This window comes from Heloderma suspectum, chromosome 4 (genome assembly GCF_057233095.1).
Source record: "Heloderma suspectum isolate Gila_16-S chromosome 4, 16-S_ref, whole genome shotgun sequence".
In the NCBI taxonomy this organism is placed as follows: domain Eukaryota; kingdom Metazoa; phylum Chordata; class Lepidosauria; order Squamata; family Helodermatidae; genus Heloderma; species Heloderma suspectum.
Genome location: NC_139461.1, coordinates 227605310 through 227633172, shown reverse-complemented (window position 1 = coordinate 227633172; position 27863 = coordinate 227605310). Strand labels below are relative to the sequence as shown.

At 44.7% G+C, this 27863-nt stretch overlaps 1 protein-coding gene across 1 annotated transcript in view; it reads right to left on the bottom strand.

Moving 5' to 3' along the window:
• TTC39A (tetratricopeptide repeat domain 39A) overlaps positions 1–27863 on the bottom strand; it is a 109025-nt gene that overhangs the window by 21343 nt on the left and 59819 nt on the right. The window contains exons 10-14 of the mRNA XM_084852544.1: positions 27503–27570; positions 27328–27387; positions 25733–25894; positions 16915–17006; positions 16259–16379 (exon numbers count right to left, since the gene is read on the bottom strand). Coding sequence (XP_084708670.1) covers positions 16259–16379; positions 16915–17006; positions 25733–25894; positions 27328–27387; positions 27503–27570 — 503 coding nt within the window. The remainder of the gene's footprint in view (positions 1–16258; positions 16380–16914; positions 17007–25732; positions 25895–27327; positions 27388–27502; positions 27571–27863) is intronic.

Below are 27863 nucleotides of genomic sequence, written 5' to 3'. Positions count from 1 at the left end.
TGCTGGAATCCCATGCACACTTCTCTTGAGGCAAAGCCTCATTAAAAATAATGGGGCTTCTGAGTAGGCATACAGTGTTGTTGTTGTTTATTCGTTCAGTCGCTTCCGACTCATGACTTCATGGACCAGCCCACGCCAGAGCTTCCTGTCGGCCGTTGCCACCCCCAGCTCCCCCAAGGTCGAGTCCGTCACCTCCAGAATATCATCCATCCACCTTGCCCTTGGTCGGCCCCTCTTCCTTTGCCTTCCACTTTCCCTAGCATCAGCACCTTCTCCAGGGTATCCTGTCTTCTCATTATGTGGCCAAAGTACTTCAGTTTTGCCTTTAATATCATTCCCTCAAGTGAGCAGTCTGGCTTTCTTTCCTGGAGTATGGACTGGTTTGATCTTCTTGCAGTCCAAGGCACTCTCAGAATTTCCCTCCAGCACCACAGTTCAAAAGCATCTGTCTTCCTTCGCTCAGCCTTCCTTATGGTCCAGCTCTCGCAGCCATAGGTTACTACGGGGAATACCATTGCTTTAACTATGCGGACCTTTATACCATAGTTTACTACGGGGAATACCATTGCTTTAACTATGCGGACCCCAAGATATGCTCTGGGTGGAATAAAGAAGAGAAAGAAAGAACAGGCATACATAGGATTATATAAATGAGCAGTATTTATCTCCCCTCCACTTAAAAAACAAACCCCAAACTTCTATTTTTCTTAAAGCTTTCTATTCATAGGAACATAGGAAGCTGCCTTATACTGAGTCAGACCCTGGGTCCATCTAGCCCAGTACTGTTGACACTGACTGGCAGCAGCAGCTCTCCAGAGTTTCAGGCAGGATTCTTTCCTAGCCCTACCTGGAGATGCTGGAGGATTGAACCTGGGACCTTCTGCATGCCAAGTGTGTGCTCTGCCACTGAGCTACAGCCCTTCCTATCACTGGATAATGGCAATTGACAAACAAAACAGCCCCAGATTTGTTTCTCTGCAACCACGTGAACCCACTTTTTTCAAAGACTTGAGTGAGAAGGAAAAAAACTAACCCTCTTGTCTGTTTGTATAAAGTCAAATACAGTTCAGAACTTCTCTCGCCCACAGAAAAGAATTCTCTTTAAGAATTCCCCAAGATATGCTCTGGGTGGAATAAAGAAGAGAAAGAAAGAAAAGGATAGGGGGAGGAAGAAGAAAAGAAGAATGGTGATTGGAAATGCGTTGGGGCGGGGGGTAGAGAAAAAACAGCCAAGTGGCTCCTTTCAGAGAGGTAGTACTTCAGAGGAATTTGGGAGGCTGTGGAGGGTTTGTAAGGATTACATGTACTTAAATTAACTTTATGAGGTGAGGTGGCTGAGGGCTTTTTCTAGCTTTTTTAAAACTGTAGAACCTATTTAAAAGCCCCAGCAGTTTCTCAATCATGACACCACATAGTCCTAACCCCCCTTTGGGATTATTTGAGTCCTACAGCTATTTCGGAGAAATTAAAGGGAGGGGGGAGAAAGAAGTTTGTGGAGGCTGATTGGATCCTTTGCTGTACTGAAGCTACTAAACTTCTGCAGAAGCCAAAGGTTCCAATGTGGGGTAGTAAAATCAGATGTGGTGTGAAATACCAGTATTTCACATAGACTGCTTTCTTCCCTTTCTTCTCCCTCTTCAAAATTTCATTGCAAGCAAGCTCCCAACAGTGGGCATGTAAGAGCAGAAAAGTAGGTGAAGAGAGGTTTTTTTGCACCTCAAAAGAACCTACACCAGAGATTAGGGATAGTGACCTCCTAATGGTCACATTAAACACCTTCTGATTAGGATCTGTAATCCTCTGTATGGCTTGTTTTTTACTTTTTGTTTTAGTCTTTGAAAAAAGGAAAGTTTATGCATGGCTAGCACAAAAGCCATTGGACCCAACTGTCTGAAATTTGGTAAGTTCATTCAGCTCCATAGGGGCTACCAGGTTCCCAAATTCCATAAACATATGTGGAGCCCCCCCCCCCCAATTATAGCTCTTTACTTTGACAGATTTTCTTGAAAAAAGCAGATTTTACCTGTGGCTGGCGCAAAAGCCTGAACTGTGGTGCTGGAGGAAAATTCTGAGAGTGCCTTGGACTGCAAGAAGATCAAACCAGTCCATACTCCAGGAAAGAAAGCCAGACTGCTCACTTGATGGAATGATATTAAAGGCAAAACTGAAGTACTTTTGCCACATAATGAGAAGACAGGACACCCTGGAGAAGATGCTGATGCTAGGGAAAGTGGAAGGCAAAGGAAGAGGGGCCGACTAAGGGCAAGATGGATGGATGATATTCTGGAGGTGACGGACTTGACCTTGGGGGAGCTGGGGGTGGCGATGGCCAACAGGAAGCTCTGGTGTGGGCTGGTCCATGAAGTCACGAAGAGTCGGAAGTGACTGACCAAATAAACAACTAAGCACAAAAGCCACTAGAGCAAACTGCCTGAAATTGGACAGGTTCAATAAGCCCCATGGGGGCTACCAGTTCCCAAAATTTCATGTATTTATCATACATACTAAAAAAGTTATGGCCGTTTCTGTTTTCCAATGCAAGTCAATGGGAAAATGTAAAAAAAATGGCAATTAGGACAGCTCAAAAGATCCGGGTCCTGTGCCCAGGTGGGCTGCCTCTAACAATGCCTCTGGTTGTTCCCATTAACACTCTTGTCAGATTTCATTTCAGCCTTTCCATGGCCTTGAAGTAATCTTATTTATTTATTTACAATATTTATATACTGCTCCACATCAAAAGATTTCAGAGCAGTGAACAACATGATAAAAGAATAAAACAACAGGTTAAAAGAGTTAAAACATTTTTAAAAAAGACAAACCCCAACAAAGTGGAATTTAACAGACCACAGCTGGTCATGCAAGGAAAGCCTCTTGGAATAATAACATCTTCAGGTGGCGCGGGAAGGAACACAATGTTGGCGCCTGCCTGACCTCTAAAGGCAGGGAATTTCACAAGAAGGGGGCCACCACACTGAAGGCTCTTTTTCTGGTGGACTCCAAACGGCCATGGGTCCATGTGGAACCTCCAGGAACATGCCCTCTGATGACCTCAGTGACCGGGCAGGTTGGTAAGGAAGGAGGTCTTCTCCCAACAGAGGGTTTATGAGACCCCTGGCAAAGGCGAAGTACAGGCTGAAGGGGCAGGATTGCAGCTTGAGATCGATAGGCATATGGTCAAGGAACACCTAATTACTTTGAATGAGTTCAAATCTCCAGGGCCAGATGAACTGCACCCTAGAGTAATAAAGGAACTGGCAGAAGAACTCTCAGAACCACTGTCTATTCTCTTTGAGAAATCACGGAGGACGGGTGAAGTGCCAGATGACTGGAGGAGGGCTCATGTTGTCCCTATCTTCAAAAAGGGTAAAAAGAGGGAACCTGGGAACTACAGACCAGTCAGTCTGCCATCAATCCCTGGGAAAATTCTGGAGCAGATGATAAAGGAATCCATCTGGAAGCACCTTGAAAACAATGCAGTGATTACTCGAAGCCAACATGGATATGTCAGGAACAAATCCTGCCAGATGAATCTGATCCCATTTTTTGATCAAGTAAGCTCCCTTGTGGATTGTGGAAATGCTGTAGATGTAATATACCTCGACTTCAGCAAAGCTTTCGACAAAGTGCCCCATGATATCCTGATGAGCAAACTAGCTCAAAGTGGGCTAGATGAAACAATGATCAGGTGGATCCACAGTTGGCTACAGAATCGGACTCAAAGAGTGCTTATCAATGGGACCTTCTCAAACTGGGGAGAGGTAACGAGCGGGGTACCGCAGGGCTCAGTCCTGGCCCCAGTGCTCTTCAACATTTTTATTAATGACTTGGAGGAGGAGGTGCAGGGAATGCTGATTAAATTTGCAGATGACACAAAATTGGGCGGGATAGCTAATACTTTGGAAGACAGAAACAAAATTCAAAGTGATCTTGATAGACTGGAGCGCTGGGCAGAAAACAACAGAATGACATTTAATAGGGATAAATGCCAAGTTCTGCACTTAGGAAAGAGAAACCAAATGCACAGTTCCAAGATGGGGGATATGTGACTCAACAACACTACAAGCAAGAAGGATCTTGGAACTGTTGTAGATCACAAGCTGAATATGAGCCAACAATGTGATGTGGCTGCAAAAAAGGCCAATGCTCTTTGGGGCTGCATTAATAGAAGCATAGCTTCCAAATCCCAGGAAGTACTAGTTCCTCTCTACTCAGCACTGGTTAGGCCTCATCTGGAGTACTGTGCCCAGTTCTGGGCACCACACTTTAAGAAGGATGCAGACAAACTGGAGAGGGTTCAGAGGAGGGCAACAAAGATGATCCGGGGACTGGAAACAAAGCCTTATGAAGAGAGACTGAAAGAACTGGGCATGTTTAGCCTTGAGAAGAGAAGACTGAGGGGAGATATGGTAGCGCTCTTCAAGTCCTTGAAAGGTTGCCACAGAAAGGAAGGCCAGGATCTCTTCTCCATCATCCTGGAGTGCAGGTCACAGAATCATGGGCTCAAGTTACAGGAAGCCAGATTCCAGCTGAACATCAGGAAAAACTTCCTGACTCTTAGAGCAATACAACAATGGAACCAATTATCTAGGGAGGTAGCGGGCTCTCCCACACTGGAGGCATTGAAGATGAGGCTGGACAGCCATCTGTCAGGGATACTCTGACTTGGATTCCTGCAGTGAGCAGGGGGTTGGACTCGATGGCCTTGTAGGCCCCTTCCAACCCTACTATTCTATGATTCTATGAGGCACTGTCTCAGGTATCCTGGTCCCAAGTTGTTTAGGGTTTTGTACACTAGGACTAATACCTTAAACCTGGCCCGGTAGCAAATAGTCAGCCAGTGCAGTTCCCTCAGCAGATAAGTTACATGCTGAAAAGCAGCAGCTCCCGACAACAGCTGAGCTGCTGCATTCTGCACTAGCTCCAGCTTCCGGACCAGCCTTAAGGGCAGCCCCACATAGAGTGCATTGCAGTAATCCAGTCTTGAGGTTACTAATACCTGTACCACCGTGGCCAAGCTATCCCTGTCCAGGAGAGGCCATAGCTGTCGAACCAGCCGAAGCTGGTAAAAGGCACTCCAAGCCACCGTAACCACTTGGGCCTCCAGCGACAATGATGGTATCTAGGAATACCCCCAGACTACGGACCGGATCTTTCAGAGGGAGTGTGACCCCATCCAGAACAAGCAATGAGCCTATCTCCCGGACCCAGGAACCACTCACCCACAGGGCTTCCGTCTTGCCAGGATGCAGCTTCAGTTTATTGGCCCTCATCCAGCCCATTACTGAGTCTAGGCACTGATTCAGTACTTGCACAGCCTCTCCTGATTCAGATGTCACAGAGAGATAGAGCTGCGTGTCATCAGCATACTGATGGCATTTAGCTCCAAATCCCCTAATGACCGCTCCCAGCAGCTTCATATAGATGTAAACAACATTGGGGACAAGATGGTACCCTGCGGCACCCCATAGCTCAATTGCCAATGGGCCAAGGAATAGTCACCCAATGTTACCCTCTGAAATCGGCCCCGTAGGTAGAACCGGAACCACTGTAGCACAGTGCCTCCAATACTCATCCCATGGAGTTGATCCAGGAGGATATCATGGCCGATGGTATCAAAAGCCAATGAGAGATTGAGCAGAATTAACAGGGTTGCACTCCCCCTGTCCCTCTCTCGATAAAGGTCATCCATCAGGGTGACCAAGGCTGATTCAGTCCCATAACCAGGACGAAACCCAGATTGAAATGGGTCTAGATAAGCAGTATACTCCAAAAGTGCCTGCAGTTGGTCTGCCACAACCCTCTCAAGTACCTTCCTTAGAAAAGGGGTAGTAGTTGTCTAATACTGCTGGGTCCAGAGTGAGCTTCTTCAGCAGTGGCTGCACTATTGCCTCCTTAAAGACAGCAGGGACCTCCCCTTCTGGTAGGGAAGCATTTATCACTCCCTTGACCCACCCAGTCATACCCCCTTGGCTAGCTTTTGTTAGCCAGGAGGGACAGGGATCAAGAGGGCACGTGGTCAATCACATTATTGCAAGCATCTTGTCCTCATCATCAGGCCGTAACAACTGGAACTGATCCCATAAAATCGGGCAGATGGTGGCATCAGACACGTCGACTGGTACTGCACTAACAACAGCATCAAGGTCGCTGCAGAGACAAGCGATTTTGTCCTCAAAGTGCAATGCAAAAAGGTCACAGCGGGTCCTTGATCGGGCCAGGGCCCCACTTACTGGGGAAGATGTTAACAACTGCCAGACCACCTGGGAGAGCTCTGCTGGACAGCTACTTGAGGACACAATGGAGGCAGCAAAATAAACCTTCTTTGCTGCCCGCACTGCCACGCAGTAGGCACGATTATGCACTCTAGAGCGTGTTCAGTTGTCTTCACTTCGAGTCTTGCGCCATCTGCGCTCTAGCCGACATCCAACCTGTTTCACTGACCACAGCTCCCCAGTATACCAGGGAGCAGAACGGGCTCCACAATGCCAGAGAGGGCACTCAGGTGCAATCAAGTTGATGGCCCTCTGCATCTCACTGTTCCACAGTGAGGCTAGGGCCTCGGCTGGATCACCAGCTATCTCCACTGGAAAATCCCCAAGAGCATCCAGAAATCCATTGGATTCCATCAGTTTCCTGGGGTGGACCATCCGAATAGTCCCCCACCCCCGTGGGAGGAGAGTAATGCCATAAGTTCAAATCTCACCAGGAAATGGCCTGACCATGACAACGGGATTACTTCGAGCCCCCCAATCTTCAGACTACCCACCTCTCAAGTTGGAGCAAAAACCAAATCAAGGGTATGCCCTGCTTCATGTGTTGGGCCAATGACATACTGAGACAGCCCCATGGTTGTCATGGAGGCCATGAAGTCCTGAGCTGGAACTCTGGAGACAGCCTCAGCATGGAAGTTGAAGTCATCCAGAACCATCATCCTGGATTCCTCCAACACCACACTTGAGACTGCCTCTGCCAGCTCAGTAAGGGAGGATGCTGGGCAGCAGGGTGGGCGGTACACCAGCAGCATCCCCAATCTGTCTCTATGGCCCAGCACCAGGTGCAACCCCTCAACGCCCACTCCAAGCTGGAGTGGTCTCCTGGTGATAGAGACGGAGGTTCTATGAACCACGGCAACTCCCCACCAGCCCTCCAACCTATGTTGGTGCTGCACTGAGTACCCAGGTGGGCAGAGCTGAATCAGGTTGACTCCACCCAGCTCACCCACCCAAGTCTCAGTAATACACGCTAGGTCAGCCCTCTCATCCATGATCAAATCGTGAATGAGTGCGGTCTTCTTGCAGACCGATCTGGCGTTAAACGGCAGCACTGCAAGACAGGAGGGCACAGTGGAAGAGCTATCAGCTACATGAGAGCTAGAGGAGGGGGGTGGAGGGGGAACAGTGTATAAACACCTGTGGCCCATTCTACTTTGATGTCCCAACCCCCTCCTGCTGACATATCTCCTTCTGCCCCAAGTCCCTGGAGAGGTGGTGCCCCTTCCATGGGTCCCTGTATCAGAGTCTCCTAGGCACATCCTTACCGAAGTAAAAATGCCCACACATTCTCAACAGCCACCCACCATTCAAATATACAATCAACCATTCAACACATACACTCCACTCATTCAACAATCACTCCCAACCAAACTGACACAGTCACAGTTGTAATTTGCGGTCGTAACCAGCCGCTGGTCACAGTTAGGACATCAGGCTTGTTAATCAACCAAATAAAGCAGATAACAAGTAAAGTGCTATTTCTTAGCCATGTAACCTTCTTCCATTGGTTCATGCTCATTCTATCCCACCTGGAAGGTGGCAAAGCAGTTCTCCCCCACCTCCACCCCTGGCTTTCACCCAGGGAAGCTCCACTTCTGACTACCACAGGCTCCCACCCTGGGCAGAGAAGCAGTTCTAGGATATGAAGCCTCTATCCCCTGTTTCTCACCCAGGGTGGGCAACAATAACATATGGAAAACTGCTGTTGTCAGAGGATCCCTGGTCTCACTCAGGGACACCTCACTCACACAGGACAGGCAATCAATAGATGACCAGGATGTAAGCAGACCAAAAAGGAAGAGAAGACGGAAGGCACCCTCACCCTCATGGCAAACCGAAGGAGCAAACCAAAGGGGCACGCCCCCTTTGGGGGCGCCCCTGCCAGGGCGGCCCACCACCTCGTAGCAGGGCAGTTTTTAAGTCCCCACGATGCCTGGAGGTCTCAAGGCTCAGAGACAGCACTCTGCTCCAGTTGGCTGGAGAAAACTTTGGCAGGTGTTCCCGCTCACGCTGCAATCAGCGCAGGCCGACATAAGGCAGGATGGGGGGGGGGGATTTACAGGCAGCAAGCAACCAGCCAGCTGAAAACGGTGGAACAATCCTCTCCCCTCAGTTCTCTTCTCTCACCAATCCAGCAGTGCAAAGTGCCCAGTCCTGTGTCTTGTTGCATTTGTTGCATTTCCTCACACAGGAAAGCAGGCTTCAGTCTTAGCTTATTATTCCTAATAAATGTACCCATCTATATCCCCTCAAATACATCCTATGCATTCTGTTTAAAGGAGTGATGGTAGAATTTTGAAACAGGCCTTAAATAAATTAGATGCACCACTCTGTGCTCATTCACCTCCTTTCCCTGCCTTACACTGTGATGAACTACAGGTTGCACTGAGGACAGTAGCTCTGCTCCTCAGGTGAACATCAGCAGCAGGTCATGCAAAACCTCCCAACAAGCTGACAATGTCAAGACAGACAAATTATTCAAATTTATTTATTTATTTATTTATTTATTATTTAATTTATTAATCGCCCATCTGGCTGGTCACCCAGCCACTCTGGGCGATGTACAACATACAATAAAACAATAAAATTCTACAATAAAAACATTTTCTAAAATACCCTAACCCACCCCAAATGCCTGCCTGAACAGCCATGTTTTTAATGCACGACGGAAGCTCATTAAAGAGGGGGCATGATGGAGTTCCCTAGGGAGGGAGTTCCACAGAGTGGGGGCCACCACAGAAAAGGCCCTCTCCCTCGTCCCCACCAGTCTAGCTGCCCTGGCTGATGGGACAGAGAGAAGGCCATCCGAGGCTGATCTTGTTAAGCGGCCTGTCTGGTGCTGCTGGAGGCGCTCCTTAAGATAGGCTGGGCCGGAACCATATAGGGTTTTAAAGGTCAAAATCAACACCTTGAATTTGGCCCGGAAAACAACTGGTAACCAGTGCAACTCCTTCAGCACTGGAGTGATGTGATCTTGCCGGTGGCTGCCCTTAATCAGGCGAGCCGCCGCATTCTGTACCAGCTGCAGCTTCCAAACCGTCTTCAAGGGTAACCCCACGTAGAGCACATTACAGTAGTCTAAACGAGAGGAGACCAGGGCATGTACTACCGATGGGAGCAGATGGTCGGGAAGGAAGGGGCGCAGCTGCCGTATCAGATGGAGTTGATACGGCGCTGTCTGGCTCACAGCTGACACCTGAGCCTCCATGGACAGCTGGGAGTCCAAAATCACCCCCAGGCTGCGGACCTGGTCTTTCAAGGGTAGCCGTACCCCATTCAACACCAGGTCAACATCCCCCAGTCTCCTCTTGTCTCCCACCAAAAGTACCTTGGTCTTGTCAGGGTTCAGCTTCAGCTTATTCCTCCCCATCCAGCCACTCACCGTCTCCAGACATTTGGACAGGGATTCTACGGCCAACCTTGGTGAAGATTTGAATGAGAGGTAGAGCTGCGTGTCATCCGCATATTGATGACACTGCACCCCAAACCTCCTGATGATAGCCCCCAGCGGCTTCACATAGATGTTAAATAGCATCGGGGAGAGGATGGAACCCTGTGGCACCCCACAAGTGAGTGACCACGGGTCCGAAACCTCCTTTCCCAGTGCTACGCTCTGGTACCTGCCGGAGAGGAAGGACCGGAACCACCGCAATACGGTGTCCCCAATGCCCAACCCCTCCAGGCGGTCCAGGAGGATACTGTGGTCAACGGTATCAAAAGCCGCTGAGAGGTGGAGGAGAACAAGGAAGGAGCATTCAAACAAAACAAACAAAAAAACAATTAAAAATCCCCTTAAAAATAATGCCAGGCCGGAGTCCATAGGGAAGGCCTGGTGGTGGCGGCGGCGGCGGCAGCGGTGGCGGTGGCAGCGGCGGCAGCAGCAGCAGCAGCAGCAGCAGCAGCAGCAGCAGCAGCAGGCACGCCTCTTCCCCGGTGGTGGTGGTGGCCTCTCCTGCAGGCCCTGGCTCTCCCAGGCCACCTCAGCCAGCCAGCTTATGTAGCCCCTCCAGGGAGGGGCAGGTGAAGCAGCACAGCTGGCTCTGTACCTGGGGGCTCGGTACCTGGGGGCCTGGTCCTGCAGGGACTGGCGGTCTGCCAGGCAGAAGTCTACAGGGAAGGCCTGGTGGTAGTGGCGGCGGCGGCGGCAGCAGCAGGCACGCCTCTTCCCTGGTGGTGGTGGTAGCTTCTCCTGCAGGCCCTGGCTCTCCCAGGCCACCTCAGCCAGCCAGCTTATGTAGCCCCTCCAGGGAGGAGCAGGTGGAACAGCACAGCTGGCTCGGTACCTGGGGGCTCGGTACCTGGGGGCCTGGTCCTGCAGGGACTGGCGGTCTGCCAGGCAGAAGTCTACAGGGAAGGCCTGGTGGTAGTGGCGGTGGCGGCAGCAGCAGCAGCAGGCACGCCTCTTCCCTGGTGGTGGTGGTGGTAGCTTCTCCTGCAGGCCCTGGCTCTCCCAGGCCACCTCAGCCAGCCAGCTTATGTAGCCCCTCCAGGGAGGGGCAGGTGAAGCAGCACAGCTGGCTCTGTACCTGGGGGCCTGGTCCTGCAGGGACTGGCGGTCTGCCAGGCAGAAGTCCACAGGGAAGGCCTGGTGGTAATTTGTAATCCTTAAGAGGCTGGCTTTAGAGCAGTCCTATGAAATCAATTGGCCATGTCCAGAATCAGAGGACTGTGGCCAGTGTCTAAGAAAAGCAGCATGCAGAAGATCTCAGGCTCAGTTCTCTAGGTAGGGCTAGAAATATTCCTGCCTGAAGCCCTGGAGACCTGCTGCCAGTCAGTGTAGACAGTGCTGGGCTAAATGGACCAATGGTCCGACTCAGTATAAGGCAGCTTCCTGCGTTCCCTAGATCCTCTCTCCCTCAAATATTAAAGCAGTCATGCAAAAATCCAGTAACTACAATTAAGTGACTAAGGGCACAATCCCATCTAGACAGGCGGCCTCTGAACTCGGAGGCGACCGCCTATCCACAGCAAGGCAGGAGATGCATGGCGGGAGGGGGGATCGTTCCTTCCACACCTCTCCTGCCCTGCTTTTTCTGCTAGACAGCCGTTTTTGGCTGTCTAGCCGCAGGGGGGCCGAGCGGGAGAGGAGGCTGCTGTACGACACACAGGATGTGTATAGGATGTGTCATACAGATAGAAAAAAGTGTCATACAGATAGAAAAATAGTAGATAAAAATATCTACATATAGATAGATATGTCATACAGATAGAAAAAAGTTCTACAACTCCCAGCATGCCCAGCCAGCATAGCTTTTTTCTGTCTAAACATGCATAGGATCGTACCTTAAAAGAAGTCTAATTGATTTCAATCGGACTATTCTAAGTATGACTCAGTTTGGATCCAACCCTATGTTAGAGTCTATAAGGTATCAGGACTCATTTCTTAACACTTCCATGCCTAGCCACTTTGATTGCAGGGACAAATTGAAACGATGACTTTCACTTGTGGTCAAATGCAACCACTGAGACTATACTTGACCCCTGGGGGCCAGTCGCATTGTAACACATATTACTCAGAAAGCACCCTTTTGCCCCAGGCTGTCTTGGATTGTAAAACCACTAAAAGAGAGATGGGAAGTACAGGCAAGCTGGCCTCAGGAAGTACAGATAGAAGTATGAATCAAAGACAGGTGCAGAAGCTGAGCTAGATAGAATAGAGTTTAGAAGAAAGAATCAAGGAGCCACAGACATAAGAAACTGGGAAATTATTCAGAGTAGGGATATAAGACAAGAGAGAGGGGAAGTGATGTCACCTGCCACTCTACTTGAAATAAGAGAGTATTCATTTTAAATGGAATTTCCTGTCCTTTCCCACCCCGTTTAGCAGCCATTTCTAACATTGCTGTACAAACATAGACTTTTTAATAGGGATATGTGAACTTTCAGTGCAAACTTACCAAACTTGCATTTCTCAAACTGAAACACAAACTGGAATGCAGTTAGATTTTGGCACTTTTCCAAAGGTTTGCACGCGCCTAAAAATGCGCACGCAAAAAATGCATACGTTTGAAAATGTGTGTATAAAAAAATGAGTATAATTTGAAAAATGCTCTCAAAAGTGTTCAAGAGACTAAGATATCAACCAGTAATGGCCACAGTTCAAATCCGACCTTGGTCACAAAATTCACTCTATGACCCTTAAGCAAGCCATCATGTCTCTGTCTCAGCCTACCCATCCTTGATCTGCAATATAAGAATACTGGCCTATCTTGTAAGGGTTACAAAAGTAATATATGGGGTTTGTTCAAAGTGTTATATATATGCTCCCACCACTGCCTTTCAGCAACATACTTTCCAATCTATTACTTGTATACTAGGTAACATTTGAAATATATTTTACTACTCCTTTTGGAAAGATCAGGATGTAATAGCACTGTGAATGCCAAATACAGTGCCACTGAATCTTTTGCCTTCTACCAACCAGCTGCCACAATTTTTTGCAAGATTTCAGACTTGCAGTTTTTCCTGCAGAACAATGTTCAGCCTCCCTAACCAGCCCAGCTGTATTCCTTTGTTCTCAGACAAAGCAGATGACCACACCCCTATTATGCTGAGATATTCGAGTAAGTATTCCATCTTGTTTTATTTATCTCTGCTTTAAACACCCATCCTGTCAGATAAACTATGCCAAGATGAAAACTTGCAAGGATTCTTAGACTGCTTGGACAAATAAAAACCAACATATTTTATCCTATTCTATGTCTCCCTTTCAGCTTCTTTTCTGTTTAGGGATTGTCTCTGATAAACCCCTTTACAGATTAATTTTCTTCTTGTCTTGACAGATTACAAACCCACTCAACTGAAGCACCACCATCCTGTGCATCTGATCGTGCTGGGCAATTCTGTCACGGAATGGAGAAATTGCTTTGTCAAGATTACTTAAGCAGGAATTTGAAGAAATAAAATCACAGTGCAAAATGAATTTTCCTCCACACACAAAAGGAAAACAATGGAAGAAAATGTATTTTGCACTGTGATTTTTATCACAGATAAAAACTATCTGTGTTTTTATTAAACTAAAATGTGTAAATTAAACTAAAGTTTAGTTTAAAAGCTTCCAGCAGTAAGAATCTTCTATCCAAACCAAAACAGACCTAGCACAGTTAACTATTAACAGGCTGCTATAAATAGCGTAAAGCCAATTTCCAGTGCCTCCACCTAGAACTTGTTTCCTAGCGCCATCTGCTGCCTTTCTGGTGCAGCTTCAACAGAGGACAGGTCCTCATTTATTGTCAGGGGACTTAGTTACAAGAGGCACATGTTTCAAAACCAGACTCCACAAACTCTGGCCTAAAGGAGATGAAGCACAGGTGCGTCTTTGCTCCCAGTGGCTGCAATAATTGGATACAGATGACATTAAGCTCTTTATCATCTTAGGAACAACAAAGAGTCTTGTAGCACCTTAAAGACTAAAATGTATTCTGGCATAAGCTGTCATGGACTATAGTCCACTTCATAAGATGCACAAATGCGGGAATTGTAAACAATGAGGTCAGAAGGAAATTAAATGAAGAAAGCACTGATGGTGACAACTACATTGGGTTGTATCCAATGGTATCTTTCCAGAACACAAACTGCTGTGGATTGAATTTCCCCTGCAGCCTCCCATGTGCTCCTCAGATCTGCTCCAGAGAGTTGGGAGGCCCTCTGCAGCAGATTTGGGTGATGTATCGGGGCCTGCAGGGGGTGGGGAGAAAAGAAGAGAAACTTCCATTATGCGAGTGGAAGCCCACTTACATAATGTTGAACATAGCCCACTGTGAACAGTGGCCATTCACAAAACAGTTGCTGCTTATAACACAAACATCCTGGCCCTAGGTAAGTCAATGAACACACATAGTGTGAGAAAAATCCTTTATCCTGATTTCAGCCTCTGGCAAACGTGTTGATAAATTCTAAGCAGTCTCTTGCTCTAAACTCCCTTTGAAGCTTCCTTGTTCCACAAAGGCCACTTTAAGGTCAGTGACACAGTGTTCTGAAGGTATCAATAGAATAAAATTTTAAGAAAAACTGTATTAGTTAGTACCCACAATTCAGACACAATTAATAAGATCCAGTAAAAGGAGGATTTAAAGTAATTTTCTGAAGCACAGAGACTTATTACATCAAGAAATGTTTGCATCACTTGACTCTCTCAGACATTACATTCCACTTTACATGCTTTTTCCATTTGCACTGCATCTTCCTATGCAGACAGAAAGAACATAAATTTGGAAGAGATGTAAACAGCTAGACTCTATACATGATGGGGTGAGGGAGAAAGTCCCAATCTTGTGCTCTTCCTTCTCTCCCATATACAACGTGTTATGCGGTTGGCCTCTGTCACAGACTGACAACCCATGTTCCATGAGCGGAAGGGAAAACACGAGAAATAGTGTGCTCACATCCCTTTTTGCTTTTGCTTTCCTGTGGCCTTTTCTGCTGCCACCAGGTAGAAATCTTTATTTCTCTGGCTGCCTCCCCAAAACCAGTCTTAAAATTCTGAGAGTCTCAGGGATCTACTTCAGATAATGTGGAGGCTGGCTTTTAAATGTGAGGTAACAACCCCGCCCCCTGAAAAAAGAGACCACAAACGTTTCAAATAACAATGTTTAAATTTTACTGGAAAAAATGTTAATAGAAAGAAGTTTTAAAATCTGACTGGATAGACGCACACATCAAACACAAAAAATCCATATTAGTAATATTATTTTATTAACCATATCCATAAGGGTAATAAAATAATTAGGGATAAATGCTTCCAGTTAACCTAACTATATTGTGCCCCTATTTTTATCCAGGTCCCTTATCCAAGCAATATCTTACTGTCATTGGTCCAGCTTTCTCAAACAGTTCTCCAGTTGTAGCAGCTCTGTCTCTTTGGTGCTGTTCACACAACATGACAAGCCACTGTGGTTCTGAATGTGCAACTGCCATTTGGGGGTTCTCATGTTGTGTGAACCCAGTGAGCATGGTTATGTGAGGGTTAAGCAGCCCTCACATAACACATGGTCTCTTTTAGGGTTATGTGAAGGTTGTTTAACTCTTGCATAACCCACACTCACCAGCATCGCACGACACAACTCCTGAGTGGAGTTTGCATATGCAAGATGGCTCCCGTAGGTGCCACAGGTCATCATAGTCTCTGGCCTTTCCTTCCTTCCTTCCTTCCTTCCTTCCCTCCCTCCCTCCCTCCCTCCCTCTCTCTCACTCTCTACCCCTCTGCCTTGAGCTTTTATCTTCTAAAATTATTTTCTCTCTCCCCAACTCCAACCAATCAGGGGGGGTTGTTTCTTGTTCCTTTTTGCCAACTAAATTTCTGTTTCCTGAATTAAAAGCTTTTCTTTCTCTTCCTTTGACCTTTTTTTGAGCTTCATAACATTCTGGTTCCTGAGATAACTTCATGATCAATCTATTCTAACAAAATGTTTGACCTCTAAACTAGTAACCTTTTAGGTAGTAGCACACACACAGAAAAAAAATTAACTCCATAATATCCTACAACCAAACTGAATGCTAAAAATGGATGAGAGTTCTGTTCCTTCACAGGCTCACACATGTGTACATACCTACAAGAATATGCCATTGTCCAAATGATACGTCCATCTCTTTTCTGTGGTAGACATATCCAACTGAGCAGACTGTACACATGAAAGGATGTGTACACAGTATCTGTGTCAATTGCAATGATAGGAGCATTTCAAGCTCCTCCCGGAATCCTTAATTTCATAGGACGGTGTCCAATGCCACACTACCGCAAATGTAAATGATGATGTGCACTTGCAGGTGCAGTGGGTTTTCTGGGGAAGTTCATCATGCCAGCAAGTGCTATTGGTGTTGCTCTAGAGGTAGTTTACACTAGTGCAACCTTATTAATGTTAGCAGTGATGTTGTGTTGGATACTGCCCACAGACATTCATTTAGGAAAAAAAATTATCTGAGAAGTTTCTGTATAAATACTGGCATCTTTAAGCAATGAATGGGTGGGGGAAGTCTCTTCAGCTTACCAAAACAGGCACAGGAAGTGAAACAGGATTGGGGGAGAGGTACCGGCGGGATTTCCGAATTGCAAACTTTTCTGTAGGCAAAGATTTCCCTGCTATTTTCAGTTTCAAACTAGGCACAGCCCTGGGAAGAAAAAGAGACAAAGAAATGTAAATGGTTTCCCCTGTGATGCATTGCAATCCTCTGAACAACTAGGGAAAAAAAGACCAAAACAGAATGGAAAAACTATCTCTGCTTGTATGTTTTCCCATATGCAATGTCCAGCAGCGGAATTTCATTCTAAAGATGATGAACTGCCACTTCGGAGACTGGAAGAATCTGAAGAGGGGCAGTGAATGGACTACAGAGAGGATCAGGAAACCAGCAGCAGCAAGATGAGACTATAGGCACCAGCAGAAGGAGATATTTATTTAAGGTCAGTGTACGGAGAATGTCCTAGCCTTATGACATAATGAAACCAATGATCAAGGAACACTATAGAATTGTTCCACTAGATCTTGTAAAACATTGATTAAAGATGACTTTGATATTAAGTACACTGAAATGTACAAAACAACAAGTTTAGAATTTGAGAGAATACAATGGGTAACTCTTCTCTCATTACTAATAATTATCCTCCAGCTTGATATATACCTTGTGCAGATTGTAAACATCTTACCTAAATAGTGCAACTTCATCATCCCCAAAAGGTTTATAATCCTCTGGTTCAAACATGCAGAGGTAGGCCGCTTTCATATATATGTATGTAGCCTAAGATGAAAATGATACATGATTAAGAATCCTTACTTTATGTTATATTCATATGCCAACCTATAAGCCAGCATGGTGAAACAGTTAAGATGCACCACCCTCTAGTCCTTAAAGTGACATTACTTAGAATATATATTCTTGCAGTAGGATATTGTAACCTCCTAAGAGAAGCAGGAATGCAGAGTGAAGACATCAGAAATGTATGATTATTGAGTTCAAGTTCGTTTGTATCTAATAACTACTTGCAAAGCAGATTTCTGTACAGATACAAATATTTACAATCCAGTAAAAAAAAAAAAGTGGCATATAGAAACGTTCAACTTCATCCCATCAGAAAATAGGCCCTGTGCCAGAAGAGCTCTCTGGCACCTGGTGAAGTCAAAGACATACATCTGACACAAAGAGAAATGGTACATCCACTCTGACACATGGCTGTAGCCATTTTTACTCCTACCAGATGCTCTTTGCTCACTCCTAAGGATGGCCTGAATTCATGCTGGTTAACACCATTCACAGTCACATAAAGAGCACCACCAGGTTATAGTATTAATTCAAAAGCACTACGTTTTGTACAGTCACCCCACAAGCAGGCTTTTCTTAGGCCTCATCCTCACTGGAGGTGGTAAATCTATGTTTGGGCTGTAACACTTCAGAAAAAAAGGTAATACCCTAAACCATACAAAAAAGCCACCAAACAATATAGGTTATAGGAAACTGACAATTCTAATAAACAATTAAAAACAAGGTTTTAATAAAATATTACAAACAAGGTTAAAACGATCTAGAAACTGTCCTCAAGTACTCCCTACATACATATTATAATAATTGGTATCTGTATCTAAGCTATCCAAACTTTGCAATACCCCTGTCCCATATGCATTTCGACCTAAACGGTCTTCATCAGTGGGAAAATAAACACAAATTACAGCCCATATAATCACCAATTACAAATAATGTCTCATAATTGCAAAGATTCTACATAAAGCCTGTAAAACAAAAATAAACAGGTTTAAATATATCCAAAATATTAACACTGACACAATTAGTAAAATAGCTAAAAACCCCACAAAAATAATAAAAGGTATATTTACCAACAGTTTTTAAACTAGTAGGATTTTTGGCTTCTCACAAAGCCGTATGTATGTATGCCTGCTGGATAAGGGAGCCAAAACATTTCCTCCCGTACTTAAAACATAACAAGGCAAAACGCCTGATAAAAATTCCCAGGTTATTACACCACAATAAAAAAAATCAAAAAAATCACTTACAACAAAAGGAGCAACCCACCAGCTATAGACCCCTAAGGCTTTCTTACCCAAGATGGTAAAGTTCTTCCATCAATATATACTGAGCGGTAGCTCTAGCGCTATTCCAAGAAAGAAGAAGATTTTTAACACTACGTCCTACTCCACCGTACGGCTTGGATATTGTGAGTAGCCATCTCCTATTGTAATCTGGGTTACTAAATAAGGGCCTTAATCAAGGCTCAGTGCAGGTTCAGTAGATGATGTAGCCTTATGATGAAGAAGAAAGGAAACTTTCTGGATATATACATTAAGGACCATGTTGTCTTATGGGCTTAATGAGGAATTCAGTTGGATGCCATATTTGTAATTCCCTCTGCATTGGTTTTCTAATTAGTTTCATACTATACTTGCTGTTGTTTTATTCTATTCCTTGCTTGTTGTATCTTAGCAATATAGTTTTTCTAATTGGAATTTTAGGATTATGTTATTTGCACTATGTTTTTAAGCAGTTGTTCTCTCTGTACCCTACATGGCTTTTAAGATTTTTTTTTTTTTGGCTTCTTGGTATGTATGTGGCTTTAAAATGTCTTAGGTTCCTTGATTATTGTGGTGTAATAACCTGGGAATTTTCATCAGGAGTTTTGCCTTGATATGTTTTAGGTATGGGAGGAAATGTTTAGACTCCCTTAGCCAGCAGGCGTACATACATACCACTTTGTGAGAAGCCAACCATCTTACTAGTTTAAAAATTGTGGGTAAATATACCTCACTAAAAAGTAGATGTACTGCAAACTGCAGTTACCAAAGTAAAAATTTACTATAAATTTCCACTACAATGGTCTATGAAAAAAGATGATGTAACTTCTTCCCCATATTACATACTAATAAAATGCAGGGCAGTATGATAAGATAATGTGTTTATTTTCTCCTATAAAAGTAAATGGCTCCCACTTCATGCTTGAGATGGGGGCCATCAGTGTTTGGGACAAGAGCCACCTTCTGCCGCTACTTTAGCTATGTTTCTGATTACAGCCCTGGACATAGAGGGTTCTGTCTTTAGCTCCTGCCATGATCCCAACCTGTATGATCCCCAAAGGGTCAAAATTTGCAAGGTTTAGTAGAATCCATCAGTTCAGCTGTTTCAATAGGCCTCTGAAGAATGCCTTAACATTCCCCTATAATGGAAACTCCAATATTTTCTAAGTATCCATACCAGGTAGTATGACCTAGAAGCAACACAGTCATCCCCACCCCCAGCACAGTATGCAGTTAAAAAGTAAAACTGAGTTTATTTAAGGAAATCAGAACTGACATGGCATTTAAAAGAAAAAGGAAGAAAACTTCTAAAAAATGGCAAAACCCCCCATAACTAAATATAAACAATAAAGATCTTATGGTCAGGAGGGGCTCAAACTTACATGGGTTCAAGAAGTCATGTGCTCAAGCCATTTCAAAATGGAGTCAGTCTCATGTTGTCTCAGAACAAAAGAAAAGCAGGTTGTTTTCCCCATGGTCAGCAGGTTCCAACTGGGATTTCCCCAAGCCAAAGAAAGCAGTCCCAGTTGGATCTGTTGAAAGACACTTGGCTGGTTCTCATGATTGCTGGTGCTCACCACAGCTTAAATAAGCCACGGTGGCTTATGGTTAACAAGCCACTCCAGAATCCTACTGGAGCCCATGCGTTCTGGGTGGCTTGTTACCTCTGGCAACAAGCCACCCTGCCCAGGTTCATACATCACGATAAACTGCAGCAATTTCCCACTGCAGCTTGAATATTCATAATGGCAGCCGGCATGTGCCACAAGCTACTGTGGCTTATGTAAGCTGCTGTGGGTATCAACAACTGTGCGAATCAAGTCAGTCTGTTTCCTGTCTCCTAGCTGAGCAGAGCAGAGGAAGCTGCTCCAGCTGGTCTAGGGGCTATACAAGGAAGCAAGCTCCCAGAGAGCAAGCGAACAGGAGTTGGCCAGGGGAGTCCAGCAAGGGAGATCAAGGGGGAGGCCCCTAATGGTTTTTTTCATTTTTTTCATTTCTTTTTCTTGTAACACACACTTCCATACCAGTGGGCCAATGTTTTTAACCTCCAGTGAATAGAGGACAAAGCACAGGCTATTCCAGTACAACCAGAAAGCTAGAAACATAAAGGGAATAGAGACTATGGAAGGAAAAGATTCTCCAGTGGTGGTGACCTGCAAGGTCTGTGCCATGTTTGTTTTCTTGCCTGAGATCAACATGGCCTAAATGTGCAACAAGTGCACGTTGATCACGCTGTTGGAAGAAAAAGTAAGAGGACTGGAGCAGCAAGTGTCGACCCTCCAGGGAATAAGAGAACATGAAGAGTTCTTGGACAGAACAGTGGAACTACAGCAGCAAAGTGAAGAACAGACGCTAGAAGAGCAACAGCAAGCTGAGGCAAAAGAGGAAAATGCTGAGGTGATGAAAAATGAAGTAGAGGATACTCCTTGGAAAAGGGTGACAGGAGCAGAAGAACTAGAAGCCACTCTACACCAGTGGAAACAGTGGCACTAGGGAACCGTTTCCCGGTACTTGAGGATGAGACTGGAGGACAGCCTGCAGAGGAAGAATTACAGGGGAACCTGCATGAGAACAAGCAAGAGGATGAAGGTCAGTCAAGAAGAGATGATGAAACTAAGGCCTACAACAAGAAGAAGAGAAGGGTAGTAGTAGTGGGAGACTCCTTGCTGCATGGGATTGAAACCCAAGTACATCACGAAGACCCATGGACTTGCCAGGTATGCTGTCTCCCAGGAGGATGGATTAGAGACATGACTGAAGGGTTGCCTACACTCATAAAGCCCACTGACAGGTATCCCTTTCTTCTCATCCATGTGGGAACAAATGATACCGCCAAGCGGAGCTATGAAGAAATCACATCAGACTTTGAAGCTTTGGGAAGCAAACTTAAGAACTTTGGGGCCCAGATAGTTATCTCATCCATCCTTCCAGTAGTTCGAAGGAGGACAGAAAGGGAAAGAAACATACTCTGGGTGAATGACTGGCTACAAAGGTGTTGCCGGCGTGAGAGATTTGGATTCTGGGACCACAGGCTATATTTCCTAGAAGATGGACTGTTGGCAAGGGATGGGTTGCACCTCACAAAGGCTGGGAAGAATGTGTTTGGCCACAGCATGAAGAACTTCATCAGGAGGGCTTTAAACAGAATCCTACAGGGGAGGGAGACATAAAGTCAGGGGTAACAATGGATGAAGGCTCAGGCACCACAATGGAGAGAACAGCTCTAATAGCACCCAATAATAGTCTTCAGAAACATGTAGGAAGAAAGCCAGACTATAAAGCACATGATGTTCAATGTCTATACAGTAATGCCAAGAGTATGCGAAACAAACAGAACAAACTTGGACTCTTAATACAGGAGGGAAATTATGACTTGATAGGTGTAACTGAAACTTGGTGGGATGACTCCCATCACTAGAATACAGCAATTGAAGGATATAACTTGTTCAAAAAGTACAGGAGGAACAGAAATGGAGGTGAAGTTGCACTATATGTTAAAAATACATATCTCTGCACAGAAATACAGGAGGATGAGCTCAGTAGCCCCATCGAGAGCATCTGGGTTAAAATAAATGGAGCAAAGAATAAAAGGAACATGGTGGTCAGAGTATACTACCAGCCACCCAGTCAAGGAGAAGACGAGAATGAAACTTTTGAAAAGCGAATTGCCAACATTTCAAGGAAGAATGATGTAGTAGTAATGGGGGACTTCAATTTCCCTGAAAGCTGTTGGGAGACAAATTCTGCAAAACATGGCTCCTCCAAGAGATTCCTGACTTGTGTTGCTGATAATTTCCTCCTACAGAAAGTAGAGGAAGGAACTAGAGGACTGGCTATCCTTGGCTTGATCTTAACCAACAGAGATGACTTAGTGGATAAAATAGCAGTTACGGGAACTCTGGGGGAAAGTGACCATGTTATACTTGAGTTCCTGGTTCTAAAGGAAGCAAAAGCTGAGTGTAGCCAAACGTGTACCCCAGACTTTAGGAAAGCCAATAGGAAAGCCAATTTTAATAAACTCAGAACAATGATAAGTAAGGTCCCATGGCAAGTGACTCTAATGAGAAAAGGAGTCCAAGATGGGTGGGAGTTTAAAAAAAAGGAAATTCTAGAGGCACAATTACAAACAATTGCAACAAGAAAAAAAGGTGGAAGACAACAGAAGAAGCCAATGTGGCTCCACAAAAAGCTTAGAGATGACCTGAAAACAAAAAAGGACACATATAGGAAGTGGAAAGAAGGCCAAGCAACAAAGGAAGAGTACAGGCACGTAGCACAGAATTGCAGGGATGGCATCAGGAAGTCTAAAGCTGAGAACGAGCTGAGATTAGTGAGGGATGCTAAAAGCAACAAAAAGGCTTTCTTCAGATATGTGCATAATAAAAGTCAGAGGAAAGAAATGGTGGTTCTACTATTAAATAAGGATGGCAAAATGATAACAGATGACAAGGAAAAGGCAGAAGTGCTCAATTCCTACTTTGGCTCAGTCTTCTCCCGAAAGAGGGTCTATGAGCCCCCTGGCAAAGGCGAAGTACAGGCTGAAAGGGCGGGATTGCAGCTTGAGATCAATAGGCATATAGTCAAGGAACACCTAATTACTTTGAATGAGTTCAAATCTCCAGGGCCAGATGAACTGCACCCTAGAGGAATGAAGGAAATGGCAGAAGAACTCTCAGAACCACTGTCTATTCTCTTTGAGAAATCATGGAGGACGGGTGAAGTGCCAGATGATTGGAGGAGGGCTCATGTTGTCCCTGTCTTCAAAAAGAGCGAAAAGAAGGAACCTGGGAACTACAGACCAGTCAGTCTGACATCAATCCCTGGGAAAATTCTGGAGCAGATGATAAAGCAATCCATCTGGAAGCACCTTGAAAACAATGCAGTGATTAATCAAAGCCAACATGGATTTGTCAAGAACAAATCCTGCCAAACAAATCTAATCTCATTTTTTGATCAGGTAATCTCCCTTGTGGACTGTGGGAATGGTGTGGATGTCAGGGTGGACACTGAGCCCATAGAACCCAGAGTAGTTCTGATTCTGAGGAAGAGCAGTCGCTCCTGGGAGGGGAGCGCGCTCCTCTTTCCCAGGGCCAACAGCTGACGGAGATTCCTCCCACCAGCATTCCTAGATTAGATAGCAGTCCAGGGAGTGACCGAGCGCGGATAGCAGACTTGGTGGATGCGCAACGCAGACGCAGAGAGCGGCGCCAGATGGAGGGCGCAGAAAGGAGGCGTAGTGCCCGGTTGGTGCGCAAACAACGGCTGCGCCCAGAGGATCCAAGGGAAAAGGGGAGGGACTCTCCGTAGTCCTTAAGTTCAGGGGTCTGCCAGTAATTCCCTTTCAAATGGGGACCAACTGTTCCAACTTAGGGCATAGGTACTGTGCTGCTCAGATCTAGTTGCAAACGGTATAGTTGTGAAGTTGTAAAAGAATAAAGCTTTGAAAGGAATCCCTTTGTCTGTGTCTGGACTTGGCTACTGGATTAGACTGAGAGAGGCCTCCAAGGAGCCCTTGACAGTGGACATAATAAACCTTGACTTCAGCAACGCTTTCAACAAAGTGCCCCATGATATCCTGATGAGTAAACTAGCTAAAACTGGGCTGGATGAAACAACGATCTGGTGGATCCACAGTTGGCTACAGAATCGGACTCAAAGAGTGCTTATCAATGGGATCTTCTCAAACTGGGGAGAGGAAATAAGCAGGGTACCGCAGCACTCAGTTCTGGGCCCAGTGCTCTTCAACATTTTTATTAATGACTTGGAGGAGGAGGTGCAGGGAATGCTGATCAAATTTGCAGATAACAGAAAATTGGGCAGGATAGCTAATACTTTGGAAGACAGAAACAAAATTCAAAGTGATCTGGATAGACTGGAGCGCTGGGCTGAAAACAACATAATTTAATATTGATATATGCCAAATTCTGCACCTAGGAAAAAGAAACCAAATGCACAGTTCCAAGATGGGGGATACTTGGCTCAACAATACTACAATCGAGAAGGATCTTGGAATTGTTGTAGATCACAAGCTGAATATGAGCCAACAATGTGATGTGGCTGCAAAAAAGGAAAAATGGTATTTTGGGCTGCATTAATAGAAGTATAGCTTCCAAATCCCAGGAAGTACTAGTTCCCCTCTACTCAGCACTGGTTAGGCCTCATCTGGAGTACTGTGTCCAGTTCTGGGCACCACACTTTAAGAAGCATGCAGACAAACTGGAGAGGATTCAGAGGAGGGCAATGAAGATGATCAGGGGACTGGAAACAAAGCCCTATAAGGAGAGACTGAAAGAACTGGGCATGTTTAGCCTGGAGAAGACTGAGGGGAGATGTGATAGCACTCTTCAAGTACTTGAAAGGTTGTCACAGAGAAGAAGGCCAGGATCTCTTCTCAATCATCCCAGAGTGCAGGACACAGAATAATAGGATCAAGTTACAGGAAGCCAGATTCCAGCTGAACATCAGGAAAAACTTCCTGACTGTTAGAGCAATATGACAATGGAACCAATTACCTCGGGAGGTAGTGGGCTCTCCCACACTAGAGACATTCAAGATGAAGCTGGACAGCCATCTGTCAGGGATGCTCTGAGTTGGATTCCTGCAGTGAGCAGGGGGTTGGACTCGATGGCCTTGTAGGCCCCTTCCAACCCTACTATTCTATGATTTAGTTGCATCTCTCACAGGAATGAAAGTGTATCCAATCAGGATTAGTAAAAAGGAGCTTTGCCCAATCAGGCAGAGAACTGAAAAACTACCCAATCAATGAAGAGTAAATACAAAAGATTTTCCAATCTCATGCTAATGTGATCCTTTTCCTTCATGACAGATAATATATGTGTTAGTATTTGTGAGGGAGGATTCTGACACAGGAAATTGAACATATGCTTATAATTAAAACAGGCTGCTTGAAACTGGGAGGGGAAGGTTTGGGAGAAAAGATGGAACTGGAAAGGTTAAACTGACCAAACCTTTAGAAATGCAGACCATTTCTGTGGCAACCATTCACTTCTATGGGAGAAAGTAAAGGGGTTGCAATCAGGAACAAAGTGAAAGTGAGCCAGCAAAATCTGCTACTCTCCCTACTCTTGCTGAACAGCTCAGTACAGGAGAGAAGACCAAACCTACCAGCCTCAGTAGGTCTGACCCTTTGGAATTGCAAATGCCACATGGACTTCGTTAGAGGGGAAAGTGATAGTTACCATATGGTAAAGGTTTGGGGACTCTGATCAGCACTCAACTTATTCCCATGCGGACCTCAACATTGGTCATCCATCCAGGAATGGCACTATTTTATTTTTGTTTTATATCTGCAGCAATCTTTCAAAAGTATTTTAAACACCATTTGGAAAACTATTTGAAATTATCTAACTTATCTGAACTCAATCACATCATAATATTACCCTTGCTTATCAGATGTGTTCATCACATCTTCCTTTTGCTCACCTTTGACCAGGTGTTCTCTTTGCTGAGCAGGTCTGCGTAGAAATACGCCATCTTCCACTGACGTTTGTACGTGAAGCACCACATCAGTTCCCAATAACACATGTGATGGAACTGCTTCCAATTCTGCTGGGCATCACAACATTCCTCAAACCTACTGATGGCCTGGAAAAAAATCCAAATGTAGCTACAACTTTCATTCAAAATTAAATCAACTTTAAAATGTATTTTTCAAGCCTGCATTCAAGTTAAGAAGAAGACAGATAGGTCTAAAAGCCATACACTTTAGTTATTGTGTCAATAATATACTAGGACCATTTCTGATAGTTTCCATCTCCAGGAAAAGAGAAAGTGAATATAGTAGATAACATCAATCATTTTCCACAGAAATAATTATTTACATATTTGCCTTTTTATTTGACCCTTCCTTCAAGAAATTCAAGGTTGTATACAACGGTTGTATACAAACCACTGCTTACACAATGTCAATAGCATGATGGGAACTGATCACGCTAACCAGTGCTATTGACTTTGCGCAAGTGGTAGTTTACACTAGCGCAATATTAATAGCACTAGAGCATGGGCACTGCTGGATCCTTCCCATAGTTCTCTGGCGGGGGGGGGGGATGGATGGACCAGTTTTATTATCACATCTCTCTGAGGTAGACTAGGATAAGAGAGAGAATGACTACTTCAATGTCACCCAGCTAGCTTCATGGCTGAATGGGGATTTGAACCTGGTTCTCCCCATCCTAGCCCGACACTCTAACCCTGTCACCACACCAGTTCCCAAACCAAGTGCCAGTCCAGATAGTTTAGTAGTAGTACTTTAGTGGTGTTTGCCCTCAGTTTCTACTAATCAGAAGTACATGCCTATGACTGTGCATGTTCCATTCATTTGTTTTATCAACCACTTTTGCAGATTCCAGGCTTACATATAAGTAAAAATTTCAGCTTACATATAAGTAAAATAATTTAAAAAAACACAACACAGAACACACACAGCAGAGTAGCAACCGTTATAAGTGGAAGGCTCAAAATGATAAAAAAATCCTAGGCAAATAAAAAGGGTTTCACTGGGCACTGAAAAAACATCAGACATGGTGCCAAGTGAGCCTGTGTGTGTCGGGGGGAGTGGGGTCCAGAATTCAGGAACGACAACCAAAACGGCCCTATTACTGGCCACCATCTACCCCATCTCCAAAGGCAGGGGACAGGGCTAGACAAGAGAAGGGCCTCTGAAGTTGATCTTAATATTAAGACAGGTTCAGGTGGAAAGTATGATGGCTAATGGTCTTACCCTTCCAGTCACTGCAGTGTCACAGAAAGAGCAGACCAGCTGTGCCATGTGACCATCTGACCCCAGTTATGCCTGGAATTTGCCCAAGGCCAGAGGGGTACATAAACACAAACTCTGTAATGCTGTACAGCACTGCGAATTTTAGACTGAATCCACTGTCTTTTATAATGTTATGTTCTGTATATACAGATTCTTCAATAATCGGCTGAATTTCACATTGTGTGTCATGATCATAAGCCAGAGGAAGATTTCTTAAACCCAAGAGATGGCAGGGGAAAGATAAAAACAAATTACTTACTCCATCAATATTGCCTCTTATTGATTCTATTCTCCCTGCAAAAAACAGGAATATGGCTCCCTGGAATAAATCCAAGAGAAAGCATTGGCTGCAACTTTCATATAGGTCTAATCATCTTTCTACAGTGAAGTAGTATATAGCTGCACATATTAGGCCAAATGAAGACACATCTTACTTTTGGATATCGAGTCAAATAAGGTTTGAGAAGTTTCTCTGCTTCTTCAGTGTTTCCTTTTCCTGCCCCTAAATTAATTCAGAGAAAAATTAATTTTAGAGGTAAAAATGGTGGCAAATTTTAAACACCTATTGAAAATACACCTATTCACTCAGGCTTTCCCTGACCTGTGAGGGACTCTGTTACCACCTTGTTTTATTGTTATGTTACTATAATGTTTTAAAATATTTTAAATGTTTTAATTATTTATTATTTTTATCTTGCTTCTATATTGTTTTGTATTTTAATATGAACTACATTATAAAGTAAAGAACTACTATACTATAAAACTATAGCACTATACTATAAAGCGTCATTCATA